Source organism: Rhinopithecus bieti, unplaced genomic scaffold (assembly GCF_001698545.2).
Source record: "Rhinopithecus bieti isolate Rb0 unplaced genomic scaffold, ASM169854v2 scaffold_11944, whole genome shotgun sequence".
In the NCBI taxonomy this organism is placed as follows: Eukaryota; Metazoa; Chordata; class Mammalia; order Primates; family Cercopithecidae; genus Rhinopithecus; species Rhinopithecus bieti.
In genome coordinates this window covers 1,604,099-1,627,256 of record NW_016807378.1, presented here as the reverse complement: position 1 = coordinate 1,627,256, position 23,158 = coordinate 1,604,099, and the positions used below count along the sequence as shown (strand labels likewise).

The 23,158-nt window shown below is 37.0% G+C and overlaps 1 protein-coding gene across 1 annotated transcript in view; it reads right to left on the bottom strand.

The window, feature by feature from the left end:
- Nucleotides 1-21,386, bottom strand: part of COPB1 (coat protein complex I subunit beta 1) — a 48,645-nt gene extending 27,259 nt beyond the window's left edge. The window contains exons 1-13 of the mRNA XM_017881536.1: nt 21,229-21,386; nt 20,361-20,508; nt 17,670-17,704; nt 16,090-16,193; nt 15,759-15,987; nt 15,186-15,355; nt 11,762-11,876; nt 9,672-9,764; nt 7,554-7,691; nt 4,221-4,340; nt 2,180-2,287; nt 1,950-2,096; nt 571-716 (exon numbers count right to left, since the gene is read on the bottom strand). Coding sequence (XP_017737025.1) covers nt 571-716; nt 1,950-2,096; nt 2,180-2,287; nt 4,221-4,340; nt 7,554-7,691; nt 9,672-9,764; nt 11,762-11,876; nt 15,186-15,355; nt 15,759-15,987; nt 16,090-16,193; nt 17,670-17,704; nt 20,361-20,451 — 1,496 coding nt within the window. The 5' untranslated portion in view covers nt 20,452-20,508; nt 21,229-21,386. The remainder of the gene's footprint in view (nt 1-570; nt 717-1,949; nt 2,097-2,179; nt 2,288-4,220; nt 4,341-7,553; nt 7,692-9,671; nt 9,765-11,761; nt 11,877-15,185; nt 15,356-15,758; nt 15,988-16,089; nt 16,194-17,669; nt 17,705-20,360; nt 20,509-21,228) is intronic.
- Nucleotides 21,387-23,158: the final 1,772 nt, after the last annotated feature.

Genomic DNA, 23,158 nt, shown 5'->3' with positions numbered 1-23,158 from the left:
TTTTTTTTTCACAAAAGAAGCAAATCCTGCTCTGTTCACTTCCATAAATATTAATATATTTTCATATCATAAAAACAATTTCGTACTTGTCCCTTCCTTCCTTCCTTAGACATACTTAAGTCTGTTATAGACTATCTATCAGATGCTTTAAATGAAATAAAATTTGATGCAACAGTCCTTTCTCATTAGCAAAGGCTCTCTGAAGGAAAAGACAGATTTAGGTTGCATTTTCAATCTTTCTCTTCATTAAATGTGAAAGGAAGATACAAATAATAGTAATAGCCAAAAAGCGATGACATTTAGAAATACGCTCTTTAGTTACTTTAAGATTCAAAATGTTTTAGAGAAAATCAGAATAGAGACACTGAGCTAAATCACTCCTAAAAAAATTATTTTTTGGCCATATATTGTGGATTAACTGAGAGTAAAGGAAGCATGATGCTTGTTGTTACACTTGTCTTATTTTGGCTTGATTGTCCTCTCCATTCTATTTTCTATCCACTGAACCTTTAAAGATAAAACCGATACAATGCTTACTTGACCTCACATTTAAATGTATTTTAAACATACTTGACAGATTTAATAGCATGAAAGACTTCAAGCATCTTCTCAACAATAAGCATTCTCAGGTTATCAAAGCGCTGAATGGCTTCACGAACAAACTCCAAAACATCAGCAGCTGCTGCTTCATTATTGTCACTGAGAAATTCCATTAACTAAAAGAAAAAAAAAAAGGGAAAATAGAACAATTTTCCAAAAGAAAAATTATCTAGGACAATAAATAAATCCATAAATTTATAAAGAATGTAATTTTTTGGTTGTTTTCTAAGAGACAGGGTCTTGCTCTGCTGCCCAGGCTAGAGTATAGTGGCACAATCATAGCTCACTGCAGCCTTGAACTCCTGGGCTCAAGTGATCCTCCGGCAACTTCAGCCTCCCCAGCAGCTAGGACTTCAGGCATGACACTACGCCTAGCTAATATTAATTTTTTTGTAGAGACAGGGTCTCCCTATATTGCATCGACTGGTCTTGAACTCCTGGCCTCAAGTAATCCTCTTGCCTAGCCCTCCCAAAGTGCTCGAATTATAGATATGAACCGCCAAGCCTGACTCTTGTAATTCTTAATAATTTTCAAATACACAACAAAATGTAAATTGAGAGACAAGTGCTATTACGTAAAGAAAGTCACAATGGCTTTTCTGTTTTATGATTAAAGATAAGCCAGAGATCCAAAACTCAAAATAAATTAATTTCATCCTCCTAAATTGTAACTAAAAGTAGAATCATTTTAGAAAGAACTCAAGAGCTCAGAGGCAAAAATCAAATTATAATAACATATCTCACTTATCTGATAGTGACAGAAAGCAAAATATTCGGGGGGAGGGATTGCATCGGAAGTTATACCTGATATAAATGACGAATTGATGGGTGCTGACGAGTTGATGGGTGCAGCACACCAACACGGCACAAGTATACATATGTAACAAACCTGCACGTTATGCACATGTACCCTAGAACTTAAAGTATAATAATAAAAAAATAAATAAAAAATAAAAAAGAAAGCAAAATATTCTAGGTATGTTAATTTTTCCTATAACTGATTCCTTTAAGAGCTAAAGCTATTTAAAATAAGTACCTATTTGCCTTACTGAATAATACATACACACAGCATAATTTTACTTTAGGTAACTATATCATCAATTAAAATAATATGCAAAGCTATTTTTTTGGTCACTGTTTTTGTTTTTTTGATGAATATATAAGTGAAAGAAGTCACAGTCCTCACCCTTCTGAGCTTAAAGGTAGAGGTAGACATAAAGATCACTTCTCACCATGAGATTTAATGGTCCCAGGCAGTTGAGATTTCTGGAGTTTGGCTGTCAAATAACTAGCTTTTTAAAAAAATTCTTTTAGAGAATTGCAAAATTAAAGTGATCAGAATTACATACCACAGGAATAACATTTGCAGCCATATCTGGAAATCGGACAGAACAGGAATGCAATGTTCGCACTAGGAGTTGTCTGTATTTGTCAGTATCTTCATGCTCAGACACATTATTAGTTTTTATCACTTCCTTCTTCAGGACAATAACCAGCTATAGAACGAAGTAAAAATAAGTGAGAGTTACATCACATTTGGGCCTGATAGCTACAAAGTGCTGTCAGAGTTTCGTTTTACCTCTTCAACATTCCTAGAAGAGACAAGATCCAGTGCTAACTGCAGAGTTTTCTTTCGTACTTCTAAGTCTGGTGTGCTCAATACTCTTAGGATATCCATAACCAGATCCTAAAAAAGAAGAAAAAATCAAGAATTAACACCAATCTTTCTGGTCACAAGAAAAGTATATTTACTACAGAATGGTGGGGTTTATCTATCATCACTTTAATTCTTTAATCAACAACAAAACCACTAGTGGTGGAAGAACTAGATATTTTGGGTCTCCTGATACACTGCAGTATGAAGTAATAGCACATGACACATTCAAACTGACAATGTTTACTCCGACTCTGTCAAGCTAAAGCTCAAGCTCCAACTTAGTTTATAGAAAGTAACAGAAGTCAAAAGAACAAGCTAAACAACATAAGAAAGTAGCCATACACATCCAGAAAGAGGGGCATTTTATAGTATTACTGGTCTGGTCTCTTCAACAAATCAGTGTCATTAAAAAAAGATACTGTCCAAAATTAAGAGACTGAAAGGGCATAACCACCAGATATGATGCATGGTTACAAAATGGGCAAACTAAACAAAAAGGGCTTTTGGGACAACTGGGAAAATCTACATATAGACTTGGTATTAGATAACATTAATAAATTATTAACAGTTTCGTTAAGTGTGATAATATTATTTGACCCTATAGGAAAATGTAACATTTAAAAGATGCATACTTAAAAACAATTCGAAACTGATAAAAAAGTTCTAAGAGTGAACTCCCGTATATCCTTCACCTACATTCACCAGTTACTATCTTCCCACATTTGCTCTTTTTTTTTTTTTGAGACGGAGTTTCGCTCTGTCGCCCAGGCTGGAGTGTAGTGGCAAGATCTTGGCTCACTGCAACCTCTGCCTCCTGGGTTCAAGCAATTCTCCTGTCTCAGCCTCCCGAGTAGCTGGGACTACAGTCGCACACCACCACATCCGGCTAATTTTTGTATTTTTTAATGGATACAGGGTTTCACCATATTGGTCAGAGTGGTCTCGAACTCCTGACCTCAGGTGATCCACCCACCTCAGCCTCCCAAAGTGTTGCGATCATAGGCATGAGCCGCTGCACCCGGCCCACATTTGCTCTTTACTGCTAATCATTTTAGTGTATCTCTCTCAAGGGTAAGGATAATTTCTTATATAACCACATTATAATTACCAGAGAATTTAACATTGATCAATACTATTAACTAATATACACACCATATTCATATTTCTCAATCTGTCCCAATAATGTCCTTCATAGAAATTTGTTGTTGCTGTTGTTCTGATCCAAGATCAGACTGCATTTACCTGTCATGGGGTTTTATTTTTATAACCATTATTATTCTCATGGATTAAACAAATATGGTGATAATTTTCTAGAATCAGATCAACTTTTATTCTCAATCAATTGGTATAAGAATTTTCCATGAAATGTAAATTATATTCAAATTAAAATGAGTATGTCACTCTCTCTAAGAATAGTCAATACAGTACAAACCAAAAAGATAAAAAAGATAATATCGAGTTATTTTAGAAAAAAAATTTTTTTTTTGAGACAGAGTCTCACTCTGTTGCCCAGGCTGGAGTGCAGTGGCGCAATCTCAGCTCACTACAACCTCTGCCTCCTGGGTTCAAGTGATTCTCCTGCCCTCAGCCTCCCAAGTAGTTGGGATCACAGGTGCACTTTACCACGCCCAGCTAATTTTTGTATTTTTAGTACAGACTGGGTTTTATCATGTTGGCCAGGCTGGTCTCAAACTCCTGACCTCAGATGATCTGCCCACCTCTGCCTCCCAAAGTGCTGGGATTACAGGCATGAGCCACCATGCCCAGCCATTTGACAAATTTTTTTTTTATGGTAAAGATAATACCCCAAAAGTCTATGATGACTCAATAACACTTTAGCTGATCAAAATATAAACCGCTCAGTTTTCAAGCATTTAGGTTAACCAAGATGGGCAAAGCTTTAGAATGACCTAAATTTGAAAAATATTTCATTTAGGATCTCTCTCTTTCAGATAACACTTACCTGTAATACTCGTTCATGAGCAGGATGCTCTTTTAATTCTATCAAGCGATCCAAAACTATGAGTTTTACATTGTTGTCGCTCTCCTTAATAATTAAATCAATGTAACACTGAGCAGCGGCCTATATAAAAAAAGAAATACATTTTAAGAAGTTATTCATCTATCATAAACATAAAATCTGAAAATAAGCATGCGCGTGAGTGTGCGCACGCGCGCATATACACACACACACTCCCATGAAGGCACAATACACTCATTAATTAATCCCTGTACTAGAGTTTATATATTATACATTTTGTTCTGAGGAATGGGTTCCTCTAGTCCCTTGTTATTTTTCAAACTTATAGAAGATTAGAGGCATTACAAATTAAAAGGATGAAAAAAAGCTGCTACAGGTAGAAATACTAACAGCCAAAAATCAAGGATTGAAACTAAGGAACAAGCCAGAAAAAAGCAGGAAAAGAATCCCAAGAAGTACATCTATTAAGCATATTTCAGTTTAGAGGCAAAGTCTAACTCACCTGCATTGCAGTACAGAAACAACAAGAATATAAAGATCACCCAGAGTTGTTAAAATATTTTAGTATTTATAATAATTATTAAGACAAAAAATGTGTATTTTAGAATGATAGAATAAAATATCCATACTGATATAAAGAAAGAAGGAAGGAAAAGAAGGGAGGGAGGGAAGAGAAAGAACAGCCCTTCCTTGCACAAGAATTTCATTAATAAATATTGAATGAGAGAAACAGAAAACCACCATTAGAATATCATAGCAATAATGTTGTAAGAAAATCCACTGATGGATGCTGAAATAAGTAGGTGTGAATTTGAGGAACAACAGTGTATTTGCATAGTTTCAAAGTATCTCCCCCCTACAACATTTACTGATTATACTAGAAATCATAAAACTGGAAGATCTGGCAGACAGCACCTTCACTGATCAAGGTTAACATCATCAGTAATAAGATATATAGAAATTATGTACTCCTTGATAAGATACACTGAGAAGGACACATCACTTCTATGATATTCTTTCCAAAAATGTACAACCTCAATCTGAGAAAACAGACAAACCCAAGTTGAGGGATATTTTACAAACAAACCAGTCAGTCTTCTTCAAATGCGTCAAGGTCACGAAAAATAATAAATGACTAAGAACTAGCACAGACTGGAGGAAACTATGATATGACCACTAAATGCAATATGAGATCCTAGATTAGATCCTGAACACAAAACGGACATTAGTGGGAAAACTGATGAAATATAAATAAAGCCTGTAGTTTGGTTAATAATACTGTTCTAATGTTAATTCTGTAGTTTTAACAATTATACAATGATTATAGAAGATGTGAACATATGAGAAAGGTTTGGTGAAGAATATATAAGAACTATGTCCTGGTCGGGTGTGGTGGCTCACGCCTATAATCCCAGCACTTTGGGAGGTCGAGGTGGGTGGATCACAAGGTCAGGAGATCAAGACCATTGTGGCCAACATGGTGAAACCCTGTCTCTACTGAAAATACAAAAATTAGCTGGGTGTGGTGGCGTGCGCCTGTAGTCCCAGCTACTCAGGAGGCTGAGGCAGGAGAACCACTTGAACCTGGGAGGCGGAGGTTGCAGTGAGCCAAGATCATGCCCCTACACTTTAGCCTGAGCAACAGAGTGAGACTCCATCTCAAACACAAACAAAAAAACCAAAAAAAAAAAGAACTTTGTACTATGTTCGCAATATTTCTGTAAGTTTAAAATTATTTCAAAACAAAAAATAAAAAAAAATTTCAAGTTTTGGAGGGTAAAGCAGTAAATTCTCTAATTTAAACAATTTGGCTTTTAGAACAGCTCATTCTCTGAATAGATTAGGGGTTGCTGATGTAGTCTTGATAGACTAAATTAGAGAAAGGGAGAAAGGTAATACTCTATTATTGAAAACACTCACTAAAACTTAAAATCTACATGTAACATTTTTCTTTTAATTTTTATTTCCTTAGAGACAGGGTCTCACTCTTTCACCTAGGCTGGAGTAATCACAGCTCACTGCAGTCTTGAACTCCTGGGCTTAAGCTATCCTCATGCCTCAGTCTTCAGAATAGCTGGGACTATAAGCACACACCACCATGCCCAGCTAATTCATATTATTTTTTGTCTTGCTCTGTTGCCTAGGCTGGAGTACAGTGGCACCACCATAGCTCACTGCAACCTCGAACTCCTGGCCTCAAACAATCATCCCACCTTGGCCTCCCAAAGTACTAAGTCTCCAGGCATGCACCACCACACCTAGCACCAGCTAATTAAAAAAAAAAAAAATGTTCTGAACAGATAGGGTCTCTCTCTCTTGCCCAGGCCGGTCTCAAACTCCTGGTTTTAAGCAATCCTCCCAGCTTGGCCTCCCAAAGTGCTGGGATTTTAGGTGTTAGCCTCTGTGCCCAGCCACACACATAACTTTTGACTCTCCAAAACTTAACTACTAATAACCTACTGTTGGCCAGAAGCCTTACCAATAACACAGTTGATTAAAACATGTTTTGTGGTCAGGCGTAGTGGCTCACGCCTATAATCCCAGCATTTTGGTAGGCTGGGGTAGGCGGATCACTTGAGGTCTAGAGTTCGAGATCAGCCTGGCCAACATGGTGAAACTCCATCTCTACTAAAAATACAAAAAATAAGATGGGCATAGTGGTGGGCACCTGTAATCCCAGCTACTCGGGAAGCTGAGGAAAGAGAATTGCTTAAACCCAGGAGGTGGAGGTTGCAGTGAGCCAAGATTGCCCCACTCCAGCCTGGGTGACAAAGCAATACCCTGTCTCATACAAAACAAAACAAAAACAAATAAACATTTCATATGTTAAATGTATTATATATTCTTACAATCAAGTAAGCTAGAAAAAAGAAAATGTTAAGAAAAGTGTATGGAAAATATTTACTACTCATTAAGAGGAAGTAGATCATCATAAAGGTCTTCATTCCCAAACTCTTTACACTGAATAGGCTGAGGAGGAGGAGGAGGAGGAGGAGGAAGAGGAATTGGTCTTGCTGTCTCAGGAGTAGCAGAAGTGGAAAAAAAGTCCATGTATAAGTTGACCTGCGCAGTTTGAACCTGTGTTGTCAGAGGTTAATTGTACTGTCATTCTCTGTCTGTATCTATATACATGTGTATGAAAGCAGGAAGGAAGAAGGAAGGATGAACAATGTAAGGCATCAAATAGTTTTACAAAATTTGTAGTTGTTCTCTCTGTGCCATGTAACCACACAGTGAACTGCAATGTCACTAAATCATGAGTGCTAAGACAGAAAATCAATCACCTAACCTGGCCTCAAAAGAAATACACAGTACCTTGATTGCAGTTGGTGCACTAGAGAGTGTCACTAATGTCCCAGCAGCTTCATATTTTACAGCAGGGCTGGATGACTGTAGTAAGTTATAGATGCAGCGAATAAAACGAGCTCTTTCTGATGGATTAGCATGACAGACCTGGAAAAGAAAACATTAAGACTTCAATTGATTTCAAGAACGCTTGTTTTCAAATGGAGTTTTTTCATGAACGTCAGCTTATGGTATGCTAGTTTTCTCAATATGAAAGCTAAGAACAGTCTTATGAGGACATATGAAAATGTCAGCCAAAATGGGATGAGACACTATGACACAACAATGGTAATTTCAGAAAGAAGTAAGAGGCCAACAAAAACATAGATAAGAAATGGCTTTACTAGATAGGATGGTGTGAACAAAGTAATTTTTATAGCTATGCATTCATTTATTCATCCCATCATAATTTATATTTTTACTGTTTCGTAACAGGTTTTCTGATGGCTTAAAACATGTGTATGTTATACACAAGTGAAAGAGAAAAAGAAAATGTAAAGTAACAAAAGTAAAGACACATTAACCCAGTACACTAATATGGGTACTGTCACAGGATATTAAATTTAGTCCTACATTTTTATTCTGGATGCCAAAGAGAAACATGACGGATGATATAAATCTCAATAGCTAATAAAAGGAAAATACCAGTTTTTCAAGCAAGAAAGATAACACATTTTCCCAAGTACTACTACTTATTATTTGAAACTATATTTAACTTTGGAGAGAAAACTACAAATTTCTATCCCATTCTAAACGCATCCTGATACCTTTACTTGCATAGCAAATATCTCTTATTTTTTCTCTTTTGAAGTCAGTATTCATATTAGATTTTCCTAAAATATATATAGTCAAATCTCTATTACATGGACATGACTTAAAAGCTATTCCCTTTTACTAAAACATGGACCCTACTAAACAAGTCATTAGATAGCAGGGAACTGCTAATTTTGAGAACCTCAGTGGCATCCTAATACACATGAATTAAAAAGAACTATAGGCTGGGCATGGTGGCTCACGCCTGTAATCCCAGCACTTTGGGAGGCTGAAGTGGGCAGATCACGAAGTCAGGGGTTTGCGACCAGCCTGGCCAACATGGTGAAACCCCATCTCTACTAAAAATACAAAAATTAGCCCAGCACGGTGACATGCACCTGTAATTCCAGCTACTTAGGAGGCTGAGACAGGAGAATCGCTTGAGCCCAGGAGGTAGAGGCAACAGAGAGCCACGATCGCGCCACTGCACTCCAGGCTGTGCAACAGAGCGAGACTCCACCAAAAAACACAAAAAACGAAAACAAAAACTGTATATTTACAGTCTTGGTTTCATTTTAAACTTCCATTCCAAACTACTGGTACCTTGTGTTAAGAGGAGCCCCTTCCCCCAGAAGCAACGACAGCTATAATCAGTTAGTAGTATCTACTACAGATGTTTTGACCATACTACTGTATTTAATAAAGTCATCTGGACCTACATTTTGTTGGCCTCTAATGGTATCAATAGCAAAGTTGGATCTTACTGTACCTTTTATCAGAACATTAAGATGTAATAAACTCTTTCAAAGGATATATCACATTAAAGTATTGCCAATATAGTACTTCATTTAAAAATCCAAAATTCTTAGCTGGTTTTAGATTTCCTGTCAATGGCCTACAATGTCATATTTCATGCATTTAAATTTTTTCTATTCTCTTTTACAAACAGGGAACATAAAAGGTATTTAAGACTTTTTTGTTTGATTTTAGTAGTCTGATACATGCTCAAGAAAATCTTGAATTTTATCCTAAAGCTTAATTCATAATCTATTCAGTGACTGGGAAGTTCACAATGATTTATGTGAGCTACACTGGCTCAAGCCATGAATTTTTATCAGAATCTTTACGGAAGTTTGAAAGGATATAAGCAAGTATTCTACTTGGAAAACACAATAAACCAAAAGTAAAAGAAAAAAAGGCTTTACTAGGATATGCTATAAAATATTTATACTATTAAAATATATTATCCTAGCAATTATTATCCCAGAAAGAAACTATTTAACCCTGTCTTAAACTGCTGAGTTTATTTTACCCATCATAGATTATCATTCTTACCTTATAAATCAGTTCAACAATAACCAACTGCAGAATGTCTCCAAATGTTTGAACTTGATCAATACAAGTACTTAAGTAATCCAAAGCTCGATCCTAAAAAAATAAGAATATATTTATCGTCCTCCACCTCATTCAATAGAAGAATTTAATGCATCTTAAAAAACATTACAACTCAATATAAAACAAATGAGGAGATCAGGGCAAAGAGATATTAACTGGGAACAAAAATCAAGAATAAAGTTAACATATATAAGACATAAAGTTAAATATATTTTCTGGAAATGAGGCACAAACCTAGGGTCTGATTTTCTAGCAGCTAAACCAAAGAGGGAAAAACTACGTGTTATGGGATTCAGGGTATCCATACAATCAAAACCAGCTGCTTAGGTATGTAGTTATTCCTATTACTGAGACCTAAAAGAAAAATCTCCTATGTGTTCTCATATATTGGACACTGTAATATAAAGAACTACAATACTGAAAACATCTCTCCAGTAAAAGTATCAATAAATTTTATTGAACTATTTCTGATTATGTCCCTTAATGTAGGTTAACAGCATAATGCCAAAAGCATTGGTCAGTAAAACCAATTACACAAGAGGACAAAACACTGTGGCTCATATAAACAGCTTTCTCATAATCTTGTTTAGGAAGATAAAATGACAATATTGAATACTGCTTCACATGCCCACTAACATTGCTACTATCAAAAAAAAATAGTAACAAGTGTTGGCAAGAATGTGGAGAAGCTGGAACCCCTGTGCACTACCAGTGGAATGTAAAATGGTAGAGCAGCTGTGGAAAACAGTATGGCAGCTTCTAAAAAAATTAAAAACAGAAGTGCTGTATATTCAGTAATTCCACTTCTGGGTATATACCCAAAAGAACAGAAAGCAAAGTCTCAAACAGATACGTTTACATCTACGTTCACAATAGCATTATTCCTAATAGCCAAAAGGTTGAAGCAACCCAAGCGTCCACCAATGGATGAACAGGTAAACCCAATGTGGCATATATTTACAATCGGGTATTACTTAGCCTTAAAAACGAAAGAAATTCCAACACATACTGCAACATAAATGAACCTTGAAGACATTATGCTAAGTAAAATAAGCCAGTTACAAAAGGACAAATATTGTATGATTCCACTTATATGGACTACTTAGAGTAGTCAAAATCACAGAGACAGCAAGTAGAATGGTGGTTGCCAGGGACTGGGAGGAAGTGGTAATAAGGATTTTTTTTTGATGGGTACAGAGTTTCAGTTTTGCAAGATAAAAAAAGTTATGAGGATGGAAGGTAGTGATGGTACTACATTATAAATGTATTTAAAATCACGGAACACTTAAAAATGGTTAAGGTGATAATTTTTGTTATGTGTACGTTACCACAATTTTAAATAATTAGGGGACAATCCATTAAAGGAAGATCTGGGGGAAAAAAGTAACAGTATCTAGATTTCAGAGGAATGGAAGGCCTCCATATTTTTCAGTCTTCATGCATATTATTTCCCATATTTTGATGATAAATACTGGCTAGAAAATTTCAAGATTAGATGGCATCAAGGTGTACAGAGTAATTGCTAACCAAAAGTAGATCCATATACTTTAACCACCAGCACAGCAGGATGCAGAGTTGGCACCCACGTATGAAAGTTGAAGAACCTAAAAGGACACACATCTACACTGAAGGCCACTCTATTTCCACAGGCATGGCTAAGGATGTACCTATGCAAAGCTACTATTTTTCTCTACAAAACAATTTTAGATCTATACCAACATAAGAAAGAACAGGTCATCAAAGCCCCAAAATAGAACACAGCCATAATAATTTCAATTTTAAAAAACTGTAAGGTGGCTGTTCTAAAATGCCTCTTCAATGTTTAATTGAAAAAAAGAATGTATATGTATGCAATATTTTAGAGAAGGGTTAAAAAAAATGTATTTTTCTACAAGCCTAAAATTATCAAAATACACAAACCACATGAACTAGAAACAAAATTACTGACTAAAAACATGATTAAGCCTATGTAATACTTTTAATTCTCACTTAAATACAGTAATGAAAGTATTTTTTAAAAAGTACTTCACCTGATCTGCATGAATTAGCATCATAAATGCATTCCTTTTGCAACTTGCATCCTTCTCATTCACCAGAAAATCATGTATCAGTTCAGGAGCATCAGGTATAAGATGTTCAAAATTTCTTTAAATAAAACAGATATCCATATTTAATAAAAACCTACTTTACTATTTTAATAACTCTCTGGACAATACCAAAATTAAATTTAATCAAACTTTACAACATAAATTATTCTTTTGCTTTTTTTTTTTTTTGAGACAAAGTCTTACTCTGTTGCCTGGGCTGGAGTGCAGTGGTGCGATCTCAGCTCACTGCTGCCTCCACCTCCAGGGTTCAAGCGATTCTCCTGCCTCAGCCTCCCGAGTAGCTGGGATTATACGGTGCCCACCACTATGCCCAGCTAATTTTTTGTATTTTTATTAGAGATGGGGTTTCACCATGTTGGCCAGGCTGGTCTTGAACTCCTGACCTCATGATTTGCCCACCTTAGCCTCCCAAAGTGCTGGGATTACAGGTGTGAGCCACCGTGCCCAGCCATTTCATTGTGCTTTTTAGAAACCTTTTTCTCTCTGTTGCCGGGCCGCAGTGGCCTCAAGCCCTGCTGAATCCAGCACTTGTTGGTGAGGCCGAACGGGCCCGGATCACGAGGTCAGGAGATCTGAGACCATCCTGGCCTACGACGGTGAAACCCCGCTCTTCTACTAAAAAATACAAAAAAATTAGCGGGCGAGGGTGGCGGGCGCCTGCAGTCCCAGCTACTCGACGAGGCTGAGGCAGAGAAGCAAGCGCGGGAGGCGAGCTTGCAGTGAGCTGAGATCCGGGCCACAGCACTCCAGCTGGGCGCAGAGCCGAGACTCCGTCTCAAAAAAAAAAAAAAAAAAAAGAAAACTTTTTTTTTTTGTTGAGACGGAGTCTCGCTCTTTTGCCCAGGCTGGAGTGCTGTGGCGTGATCTCAGCTCAGTGCAACCTCTACCTCCCAGGTCAAGTGATTCTCCTGCCTCAGCCTCCTGAGTATCTGAGACTACAGGCACGCACCACCATGCCAGGCGAATTTTTGTATTTTTTTAGTAGAGACGGCATTTTGCCATGTTGGCCAGGCTTGTCTCATACTCCTGACCTCAAGTGATCCACCCGCCTCAGCTTCCCAAAGTGCTGGGATTACAGACATGAGCCACCATGCCTGGCCTGCATTTTGAAACTTCAAATCAATTAGAACTGGGAGAAGGAAACACAAAGTTACACCTTCATCTATTAAGTTTTCAAATTATACGTTTTCTAGTTCAATACAGAAAAAGCTGATTTATTCAACATGCCATCTGTTAACTAGTGTCTCTAATAACTGTTGTGCATACATTTTAAGCATATGAATATATTAAGAATTACATTAAGAGGAAGAAAATAGTACCTTGGATTTTATTAGTTGTGCACTATTTACTTACTGACTTGACTCTTCTTTTGGAAATTTACAAATATTAGTACACAGAAGAGTGAACACTAGCTTAATAAAATGCATCACCTTGCTTCAACAATTATTAATTCATAGCTAGTTTTGTTTCATCTATATCCTTGCCAAATTTCCCTCTTGCCTTATTATTTTGAAGCAAATCACAGGCAACAGGCAATGCATCCTTTCTTCTGTAAATATATTGGTAGATTTCTCTAAAATCGAGGACTCTTGTAAAACTAATTATTCATCATCATATCTCACAAATTTGAACAAATTTGTTCAAATTTCCAACAGTCTTATAAATGGCCTAATTTTTCTATATGCACTATAGTTTAAATTCTGAAATTTGTGTAGTCTGTATGGTAACATTAAAGGAACTCACCTACATTATTAATACTATTTTTGAGACGGAGTTTTGCTCTTGTTGCCCAGGCTAGAGTGCAATGGTGCGATCCTGGCTCACCGCAACCTCTGCCTCCCAGGTTTGAGCAATTCTCCTGCCTCAGCCTCCCGAGTAGCTGGGATTAAAGGTATGTGCCACCATGCCCGGCTAATTTTGTATTTTTAGTAGAGACGGGGGTTTTCCATGTTAGTCAGGCTGGTCTCGAACTCCCAACCTCAGATGATCGGCCCTCCTTGGCCTCCCAAAGTGCTGGGATTACAGGCATCAGCCGCCACACCTGGCTCACCTACATTATTAACCAGAATACCACTTTCCTTAATGGGTAAAATCTAATAGTAAGATAACTATGAAATTGTATCTTAACCAACAAATCTACTAAAGTACAAAGATGCTTATAAACATTACATTGTAGTGCTTAATGAACTGATACCTGTGACTGTAAAAACTGAGCATTCTAGCTTCATCTAACTGATTCCTTGAATTGGTTTAAAAATTCAAAATCTCAGCCAGGTGTGGTAGCCCATGCCTACAATCCCAGCACTTTGGGAGGCCAGGGCGGGTGGATCATTTGAGGTCAGGAGTTCGAGACCAGCCTGGACAACATGGTGAAACCCTGTCTCTACTAAAAATACAAAAATTGGCTGAGCATGGTGGTGGGTGCCTGTAATCCCAGCTACTTGGGAGGCTGAAGCAGAAGAATCACTTGAACCCAGGAGGTGGAGGTTGTTGTGAGCTGAGATCGCGCCACTGTGCTCCAGCCTGGGCAACAAGAGTGATACTCCATCTCAAAACAAAACAAAAACAAACAAAATTTCAAAATCTTCAGCTTTCTAAGAATTAGAATCAGTTATAACTGTAGCCCTTCTCATTTAAAAAGTTCCTTCCTCAAAGCTTCTGACAGTAAAATGAAAAGACCGACATTCCACAAAAAGAATTCTAAAACAAGGTCCAAAGTTAAAAGCTAAGCAAGTGAACATATAAAGTGGCTTGGAGTAATATGGTTGAGAATGATAGGCACTGTCATAAAATGTAAAGTATATAACTTATTTAAAGGGGGTTATTGTTATCCAAGTTCAGCAGAATGTTGTTATGTGGAAGCTAGGGCCAGCGCTGCCAGATCTTTCGACTTTTCAATGTTCATAATAAAATATACAGTGCTGGCCATACAAAACATAGCTCCGGCTGGGCGCGGTGGCTCAAGCCTGTAATCCCAGTACTTTGGGAGGCTGAGACGGGCGGATCACGAGGTGAGGAGATTGAGACCATCCTGGCTAACACGGTGAAACCCTGCCTCTACTAAAAAATACAAAAAACTAGCTGGACGAGGTGGTGAGCGCCTGTAGTCCCACCTACACAGGAGGCTGAGGCAGAAGAATGGCGTAAACCTGGGAGGCGGAGCTTGCAGTGAGCTGAGATCCGGCCACTGCACTCCAGCCCCAGCGACAGAGCAAGACTCCGTCTCAAAAAAAAAAAAAAAAAAGCTCCAAGCTATATTCAGTCTGCAAGCAACCATTTTGGAACCATTAGTCTAAAAGACTAAACAGTCTTCACAAAATGAAGCTGAAGCAGTATCTTTATTTACCTATAGATGGTATAGATGGCCAAAACAGCATTTCTTCTAACATAGCTGTGTCGATGCTCCAAACACGCACGAATAGCTGGCATTAAAGGTTCTAGCAATTCTGCTTCTTTCAATTTGCAAAGAAAACGAAGAGTAGATCCTCGAATAAATTCATTAGGATGCTGAAGATCCTGATATAAAATTAAAATATGAAATGCTGAGTTTCAGCTTTTACAAAAGAAAATTTTAATGCAAAACTTTCCAATGGAAAAAATATACATTTGAGAAAAAAGACCTAGATTACCAGACAATTTCCATCATATTCTTGTTGACTGAAGCAATGTTTACCTATCTCATCAATGTCTTATATGTGTCACTGTTTTTTAATTAATATATACACATAAAATGTATAGAAAATGTCTGAAAAGAGTGACAATAAAACTTTTTACAATAACTCTTTACAACTTTAATTCCAAATCTCTACAATTTACATCTTATCAAAGACTCAATTTTAACAATTAAAACAAAGTCCATTCTACCAATTTTACATCTAAATTCAAAGCAATATTCAGACAAAATTAAGATGTGGTTTACCTTTCTATATGCATCACATACAAGGATCATCTCGTGTAAAAGTCTCCCATCTGGAGTTGTTTTAGGAACAATTTCCCAAAATACCAGAAGTAATTTCTTGATAGTGTGATCCTGAAGAGGTAGCACAAAACGAATGATGGTCATCAGAAGTCCAGGAAGCTTTTCACCATTCAGAATCATAATGATTACTTTCTTCAATGCTTCAGTCTTTGACTTTACATCTCCTTTTCTGAATCACAAATTAAAAAAAAAAAAAAAGCACAATTATTTCAAAAGAAAACTCATCACATAAATTTAAAAGCAATTAACAAAATAAAATGTATCTTCTTACTTCAGTATCAGCAATGGTAATAAAAGTATAAACCCAAGTGACAAGCGTTCTTCACCTGGTTCTCCACCAAACAAGTTGTCTTTGCTCAAGTCATTTATCTCTGGAAATCAGACTCTTCATATACAATATGAAGGCACTGGATTAGATTTCTGGTTCCCAGCCAACTGAGTTAATGCAGACTCCATGAATCTACAGTCATACCAAGTAAACATGTGCTTCAAAACACATATAGCTATTTTTCAAAATGTAAACACATGCTATTAATTGCTTCTGAATTCAAAACAGCTTTTAGCTATTTGTGTGCATTTTAGCAAAGTTAAAACTACTATTAAGGGAGAATAAATATGTAATTTTTTTAACATTAGAAAGAGAAACGTCATACTCAAAAAGGCGGAAAACTAAAATAGTGCATTATTTCTAAAATCTCATCATAGTTCTACAGGCTGTAAAACTTTAGAATCTTTCTTATCATCTGGAAAACTGGGAGGTAATTCAAATGTTCTAGATTAGTAGTCATCATTTAGAATTAAGGATGACACATTTAAGATAAAATGCTAGTTTACTGTTATTTAGCCTAAAAACTCTGCAATATAAAGTATTTTGTGCAAAACTACCTATAATTTCACACCATTATCATTGCATACTGAAGAATTTATAGTACTAAAAATCTTCTGGATGCAAAATTCAAAGGCAGAGAAGTATGTAGTAGCACACTGCTACTACAACTGTTTAGATCATCAAAATAAATGAATTATCTTGGGAAGGGGAGAAGAAAGAGTGATCACAAGTCTTCAATAATCTCAGGACCATTATGAGAAAAAGAACTACAACTAATGGGTAGTAGTTACCGGGAACCAGATTTGGGCCTAAATATGAGAAATAAATTTATAATGATTAGAGTTAAGCAACTATTAAATGAAGAGTTCTGAGGGTCAGATGAGGTGGCTCATCTGGCCCACAGAACTCTTCATTTAATAGCCACTTAAACTTTTTGTATTTTTACTAGAGATGTGGTTTCACCATGTTGGCCACACTGGTCTCGAAATCCTGACATCAAGTGATCCACCTGCCTCAGCTTCCCAAAGTGCTGGGATAACAGGCATGAGCCACCGTGCCCAGTCTCAACTCTTCTTAATGGCAAAAACATACATTAAACTGCAGAGTACGTATTTATTTATTGGTTGGAGGAAGGTAGTTAAGGCAGCTTCAATTAAGACTAGGGCATCGTTCCAACTAGGGGCAAATTTTGTTCTTTACCTTCCTACCTATAACCTTAAGTATCCTGAGGATCTAATAATGAAAAATTTTAAATTTTGAGGGGGAAAAAACACTAATGAGTGTATTCACTATTTTGCATTCAAGTATCCCACATGAATATGGAAACGGAAATATATGTGGCTTATGCATATAATGGTATCATTTTAAATGTCATAAAAGTGGGTTTCTTTTCCCCTCTCTAAAAATAGACCTCTATAGAAACCTAAAATCAGGAGGTATTCCATTACTGCTGATTAAGAAGTGGGATTAGGCAAGTAAAACATTAAGTTTCTTTTCAAACTGCAAACTATCTTCTAAAAGACACTTTCTATATTTGAAGCATAATTCTCACTCTGCTCTGTTTAAACAATATTTATCAGTTTAAGTTATATTTATTTTTAGCAGTTCAATTAAACAAGAATCATAACTTTGGAAAGTGTATTAATTATAAATTTTTTTTTCTTGACAGAATCACTCACAAAGCGGAGACAAAGTATACATTTTTAAAATTCAGAAATATGATAAATTCAGTAAAGTTTGAGGACACAAAACCAACATACAAAAATAAGTAGCATTTCTATATGCCAATAGTGAACAATCTGAAAAAGAAATTTAAAAAACAATTTAATCCCATTTACAATACCCACACATAAAATTAGATACCTAGGAATTAATTTAGCCAAAGAAATGAAAGAGTTCTACAATGAAAACTACAAATACTGATGAAAGAAGTTGAAGAGGACATCAACAAATGGAAAGATCTTCCATGACCATGGATTAGAAGAATCAATATTGCTAAAATGTCCATACCACCCAAAACAATCTAGATTCAATAAAATTCCTATCAAAATACCAATGACATTCTTCATAGAACTAGAAAAAACAATCCTAAAATTTATATGGAACCACAAAAGACCCAGAACAGCTAAAGCTATCCTGAGCAAAAAGAACAAAACTGAAGGAATCACATTATTTGACATCAAGTTATCCTACATAGCTATAGTAACCAAAACAGCATGGTACTGGCATAAAAACACACACAGACCGATGGGAAATAATAGAGAACCCAGAAACAAATCCATACACCTACAGTGAACTCATTTTGACAAAGGTGCCAAGAACATACATTGGGGAAAAGACAGTCCCTTCAATAGTGGTGCTTGGAAAACTATATGCAGAAGAATGAAACTTGTCCCCTATCTCTTAAATTATACAAAAATAAAATCAAAATGGATTAAAGGCTTAAATCTAAGACTTTAAACTATGAAACTACTACGAGAAAACATTGGGAAAAATCTCCAGGTAACTGGTCTGGCCAAAAATGTCTTCAGTAATACCCCACAGGCACAGGCAACCAAAGCAAAAACGGACAAACGGGATCATGTCAAGTTAAAAAGCTTTCACACAGCAAAGGAAACAATCGACATACGTGATGAGACAACCCACAGAATGGGAGAAAATATGTGCAGACTACCCATCTAATAAAGGATTAACAACCAGAATATGTAAGGAGCTCAAAAAACTCTATAGGAAAAAATCTCATATTCTGATTTAAAAATGGGCAAAAGATTTGAACAGACATTTCAGAAACACATACAAATGGCAAATAGGCATATGAAAAGGTGCTCAATGTCACTGATCATAAGAGAAATGCACATCAAAACTACAATGAGATATCATCTCACCCCAGTTAAAATGGCTTTTATCCAAAAGACAAGCAATAACAAATGCTGGTGAAGATGTGGAGAAAAGGGAACCCTTGTACACTGTTGGTAGGAATGTAAACTAGTACAACCACTATGGAGAACAGTTTGGAGGGTCCTCAAAAAACTAAAAACAGAGCTACCATAGGATTCAGCAATCTGACTGCTGGGTATATATCCAAAAGAAAGGAAATGAGTACATCAAAGAGATATCTGCACTCCTATGTTTGTTGCAGCACTGTTTACAACAGTCAAAACTTGAAAGCAACCTGTGTCCACCAACAGATAAATCAATAAAGAAAATGTGGTACATATACACAATGGAGTACTATTCAGCCATAAAAAAGAATGAGATCCTGCCATTTGCAACAACATGGATGGTACTGGAGGTCATTACGTTACGTGAAATAAGTCAGGCACAGAAAGACAAACTTCACATGTTCTCACTTATTTGTGGAAGCTAAAAATCAAACTCATGGAGATAGAGTAAAAGGATGGTTATCAGAGGTGGGAAGGGTAGTGGGAGGAAAGTGGAGATGGCTAGTGAGTACAAAAAAAAGAAAAAATGAGTTAGACCCAATATTTGATAGCACACGGGGTAACTACAGTCAATAATAATTTAATTGTACATTTAAAAATAACTAAAAGTGTAACTGGTTTGTCACACAAAAGATAAATGCTTGAAGGGATGGATACTCCATTTTTCCATGATGTGATTATTATGCATTGCATGCCTGTATCAAAGCATTTCATGTACCCCATAAATATATACATCTACTGTATACCCACAAAAATTAAACATTAAAAAAATAAAATTCACAAATATAGTTGTTTTCTTGTTTGCAAAAATGCTTAAAAAATGAAAAGTTAAACTTTTCTGGAAAATACATGTTTATTCCAGTGTTGATCTAATTGTCTGGGTGGGTAACCCAAAGAACAAAGTTCTTTTGGTTTTACAAGCTAAGTAACATGAAGTTAAGTGCACAATAAAGATATTCCAATACACATCCTCAATCTGCTGCCTAGAGAATATCAGCTACATTAAGTATAATATATTGAACTCCACAAAAATTATGACATTTTGAGGAATATCTAAACTATTAAAATTTCTTTAGGTTTACTGAGATGTTCTATTTCAAACAACCAATATTTAAAGAAGTTTGCATTTTAATAGAAGGTCTATTGAAGAGATCCTAGAAACACTTTAGACAAAAATTAAGCATTTCTAATTATAAAGGAATATGAAATATGAGTTTTTTATTTTCGTCTTTTCTTTTTTCATTTCATTCTCAAAATAATATCAAAGTTTACCTAGATCATTTTTTAAGCTAATTTCAGATGGTGGTTCTGAATCCATTGGCACGTTAATTAACGTGTAGCACACGTTCTCAGCTGCCGTCATGGTTTCTGGTTATATTATAATTAATCCTTGATACAAGATTTAAGGATGCCAGAAAATCTAGAAAAAAAAACCAAGTACAAAAATTACAAACCGCCCCCCCACCCCAAAAAAACAACAACAACAAAAAACCACAAACCAGTATCTATAGTGACATTTTAAAGTATTAGAAAGGACAGGTCAATCTATATCGTGTTCCCATAAAAATAAATTCTAGTAAAAACCACACTGTCAGCTCCCGCATAAGGTATATTATCTATCACTCCCTCCTTCGCATGCCGGTCCAGTGTTTGAGAATGCTGTACAGCCGAAGGAAGGCCCACAGAACAGTGCCAGTCCCCCAGCCAAACCCTACAATGTTATGGAACATACAGTTTTTAACACAACACACAATCTGCATGCTCAAGTTAGGAGACCTTGTGCCTGAATACTCCGCCAAAACCCCAAAGCGCTTTATCGCGGTCCTTGGTGGGTTCCGACTACATGTCCGCGGGTCCCTTAATCAGCGCGCTGCACCCCCACCTCGCCCCACCCGCTTCCTCCTCCCCTTCCCCCAGCAAAGCAGGCCTGGGCCGGAAAGGGTAAGCCTCCGGGTCTTGGGAGGGAAAGACCCCTGACCAATACAGAGGGCGGGATGGAGCGTCCGACCCGGAGCTTCCTAGCCCCCCGCCCCTACTCCCACTCCGTCCCCTCTGCCAGGCCCAGACGCAAGCGGCCTAGTCAATCCCTTTCCGCATCTTCCAGCTAGAGAGCCAGTTCTTCCGACTCTGCCCGACCCACCACTCCTCCGGGACTGGGGGGCTTGTGGCCCAACTACCAGGCTCTGAGGGGTAGTGGTTTGGGGCAGCCGTGGATCCGTCTACTCCGGCTCCAACCCGCAGCAGCGGCTGCGGCTCCAGAGTCCTTGGCTGACGTGGAAGGGGGTGGGTTAACGACCAAAGCCACAGCCACCTAGCATCTACGGCGACTCAGAGAGGACATGCCTTCTTTGTGCAGCGCTTGCGCGCTGCAAGTATATCCTATTTTCTTACTCTTCTCTCGTCCAGGGTTGGATTAGGCCGCAGAGCAAGGAAACCACGTATTTTCTAGTTTTCCCTGAAAGCCAAGCGCTGAGTTAAGCACTATGCTCATTTAAACTCTGACTGGAAATCGTTCCTTCTTCCAGGAACAGTCAAGGGGAGGAAGTGCTTGGAGAGAGGGAAACTTTTGCGGGGCTGTATTCCTGTGAAAAACAGCTCTGGACTGGAAAGTGGAAACCCAGGAATCCTTTTCTTGCTCACCCCTAATAAACTGGGAAAGTAACTAATACTATTGGGAAACTAATTCAGTTATTTTATTAATGGTCTCTAGATTAAAATCCATTTCAGTTCTTAACATCGCTTGTAGTTTGAATCTGCCTCTCTGCAGGTAGGGCTCGAGTTATTTGAAAATCCAAAGCCACATTGGTATACTTTCTTTTTATTTAATAATGCCCTCTTTCCGTGATCCTTCCTGAGCACCCAGTAGATTAGAAAAAATTTTTATGCATAAAGGAAGATAGTCACTGTTATAAAGGATTTTACGTATCTCCAAAGACCTAATTGTTACAGCTGCAATCAGCCACAGTACTTTCGGTTTTGTCCATTTGAAGTTCCATAGCACGCCCCACCCCTACCCCTCCCTCTTCCTCCAAAAAGGTTTTATGGCCATAATAACAAAATATTTTAAAGCTTAAGCAAAATATTGTGAATAAAAAGAGATCTGACGGCAACTGCCCTAATTAACAGGTTCATCTCAGAAGATGGAACACCAATAGTACCTCATTTATGTAGGATCTAGCTCTTTTGAGATTTCTCTTTTTAGAACCATCAAGCAAACTACAAATTCTTTGAGCACCCAAAATGTATTACAAAAGCCATGTGTTGACAGCACTTTAAGAGTGCCCCCTCTGATTCTGTGCACTCATTTTTAAAAAACATTTAATCTTAATTGTAGAGTGACATGAATACAGAGTTTCCATATACTCTTTACCCAGTTTCTCCCAGTGGTAACATCTTGCATATAGTACAATATCAATTTCAAGAAATTGACAGACATAATTCACCCAACCTTATTCAGACTTCACTAGTTTTACATGTACTCGTTTTTATATTCACTTGTAGACAATTTTATCATGCTTATATGTCTGATATGTGATCACCAACACAGTGGAGACACAGAACAGTTCCATCACAAGGATTCTCATGCTGTCATGTTGTCCTTTGATAGCCATAGCCACCTCCCACACTAACCTGTGGCAACCACTAATAATTCTCTATGATTTTTATCATCTCAATGTTATATAAATAGAATTATACAATAATATTTTGAGACTGGATTTCTTTACTTAGTGTAATTCCCTTGAGATCAATCCAAGATGTGTGTACAACAGTTTGTTCCTTTTCTGTGTATTCATTTTTAACATGAAATTTTACAAATGCAGTTATCTGGTTTCCAAGCCCACTTAACTTACCAAAAAGTGGCAATCTGTCAGCAAAAGAGGTATAAAAACTAGACTTACAGTAAGAAAGCTCAGTTTAGGGCCATCATGGGGTAGGACTTAAACCGTACAGACTTCATTTGCCCCAGGGGTTCATTGTGTTACAGAATAACTTTGAGGTTTCTCATGACCCCAAGTCATTAAGTACTAAATATGAAAAGGCAAGAAAATGTAGTGTTTTACATATTACTT